The following is a 2,127-nucleotide window of genomic DNA, read 5'->3' as shown; positions in this document are numbered from 1 at the left end:
TATGTCTACTCAGATGATTTGCAACAAATTAAACTGATTTTTCTTCCCCAAGTTTGAGTCTGTTTTGCCTGTGACCATAACTGGTGAGTGAGCCGTACCTGTCCTTCATTCCTAATCCTGTGCCCCCTTTGTTGTGTCTCCCATCCCATCTCACCGGGTGGGAGGAGTGAATGCAGGACCGCATGGTCCCACTGTGGGTCAGACCACCACATAGATGGAAACAATGTACAGTACAAAGCAAGGAACAGAGCACTATACTGAAAATGGGCAGCAGTGGGACTTCCTGTCTTAACAATTTGAGATAATTTAACTCCCTCACACCCTAATTTATAAAGTGCCAAAATTTCTTGTTGGAAAGTCCAAAAAGTGTCTTTACTTGAAGATATGTGTAACATTTCTAAAAGTTCAACAATGCTGATATACTGCAAGCCTAATACTCAAGTCTGATTTTGATTTGCAAAGTAACCGTTTTCCTATCTGTTTCGCGTACTGGGCCCAATCTTGTAAATGCAGCCTGAGCAAAACCAACCAAACAACAACTATAACCCCAGGAATATGCATGCTGTTCCTTCTGACTTTTCTCCAGCAAATAGGAGAATATTCACCTGGGATGTAGGAAGTCTTCCAAAGGAAGGGATTTGCACCAAGACATTCCAGCCTCCTAAGCAGGTGATCTGACTGCTTACTTATAGGGTGTTATGGAGGGGATCCTAATCTCTCCTGCCAAACCATACCTAATATATTCATTTTGTCAGAAAGAGACTACCATCCTTTCCTTCCTCCATAATCCTGGAAGGAAGAACTAACAGTTTTCCCCTGGGATATGGAATATATCAGTAGCTTCTGCAATAATTATGCAAAGCAGAAGAGCTGCAACTTAAAATGACTGAAGATTATATTTTCTCTGTGAAAATTAAAATCTGCAGCACACTTTCATTCAATAATCACCAGATTCCTAGGGAAATCTGAATGAACCGAGTTTCTCACTTCATATAGTCTGTGATCCTGTCAAACATCTCAATTAAGCATTTATGCAAAACTTTCTAAAATTCCAAGACTGGATGAAAAAACCACAGAAATATGCAATTGCAGAAGGAGATGCAAAATGAAATAAAATCTGAAAAAACACATTCAAAATTTCATGGTATACATTCACGATGACAAGGATTTTGTTATGTAACATTCATTGTGTTATTGCTAACACCCCAGAAACAAATTGGCAGAGATACAAAAATTCATCTTACCCATAATCATCAATCAGGTGGGAACCAAGCACTACAACATCAAGCTCAAAGAACTGTGGTTCTGCCTTAATACCAAACATAATGGGAGCTAATTTTGAATAATCAGCACGGTTGCAAGTAGCAACACAAACACGAAGTTTGTGGTTGTTTACATTCTTCTCCATTACTTCCTTTTGTTTCTGTTTTGAAAGATTCTTGAAATACACTTCCTGAAATAACAGGGGAGGGGGGGGGAGAAGCATTAATAATCATCTTTATAGCAAATAAATGGTACACTTCATGAACAGCAGACACAAATGCAGCCCAGGACTGTGGACATATACTTACGCATCAACAAACAACCGATACCTTACAGTCCGTATCATTACAAGATTTTAGAAAAGGACAGACTTTTGTTATTTAGTTAAAACTCACTTAATTTTAATACTTCTATTTCTAGAAATAATATATAAAAATGCTATACAAATATTTAAGTATTATGAAGTTAAACTGTAATTAAACAGTAAAATTAGCTTTTCCTGCTCAGATGGAAACTTCTGTATAAATGGAAAAATTACTGATGCCTTAGTAAATGAAAGAAAAAAAATCCTCATCTTCCAAAACAAAAAAACAAACAACAAATGGAACAAACTCCAAAAGATACACTGACAGACTCTGTGAACAAAAACAGAAATGTTTGACTGAGTCAGTTTATGTTAGTTAAACAAACTTTGCTGAGGTAAAGCAAGTTAAATGTTGCCTTCTGAACCCTTCTATACTATTTTGCAGGCCAAAGTACATTAAGATATTCAATAATACAATTTTAGGTTACAGTGATACAACTTTCAGAGACAAGTAAGGATGATGATTATCATTAGGCAATTTGGAGGCTATTAAAAAAAGG

At 36.5% G+C, this 2,127-nt stretch overlaps 1 protein-coding gene across 2 annotated transcripts in view; it reads right to left on the bottom strand.

Moving 5' to 3' along the window:
* The window catches only part of GNE (glucosamine (UDP-N-acetyl)-2-epimerase/N-acetylmannosamine kinase), a 19,980-nt gene extending 18,533 nt beyond the window's left edge, over nucleotides 1-1,447 (bottom strand). For both annotated transcript variants that reach the window (XM_010168918.1, XM_010168919.1), the window contains exon 1: nucleotides 1,245-1,447. In XM_010168918.1, the coding sequence (XP_010167220.1) occupies nucleotides 1,245-1,408 (164 nt within the window). In that variant the 5' untranslated portion in view covers nucleotides 1,409-1,447. The remainder of the gene's footprint in view (nucleotides 1-1,244) is intronic.
* Nucleotides 1,448-2,127: the final 680 nt, after the last annotated feature.

Source organism: Antrostomus carolinensis, unplaced genomic scaffold (assembly GCF_000700745.2).
Source record: "Antrostomus carolinensis isolate BGI_N321 unplaced genomic scaffold, ASM70074v2 scaffold12465, whole genome shotgun sequence".
NCBI lineage: Eukaryota > Metazoa > Chordata > Aves > Caprimulgiformes > Caprimulgidae > Antrostomus > Antrostomus carolinensis.
Note: the sequence above shows the minus strand (reverse complement) of the source record. Positions and strands in the feature narration are given on the sequence as shown.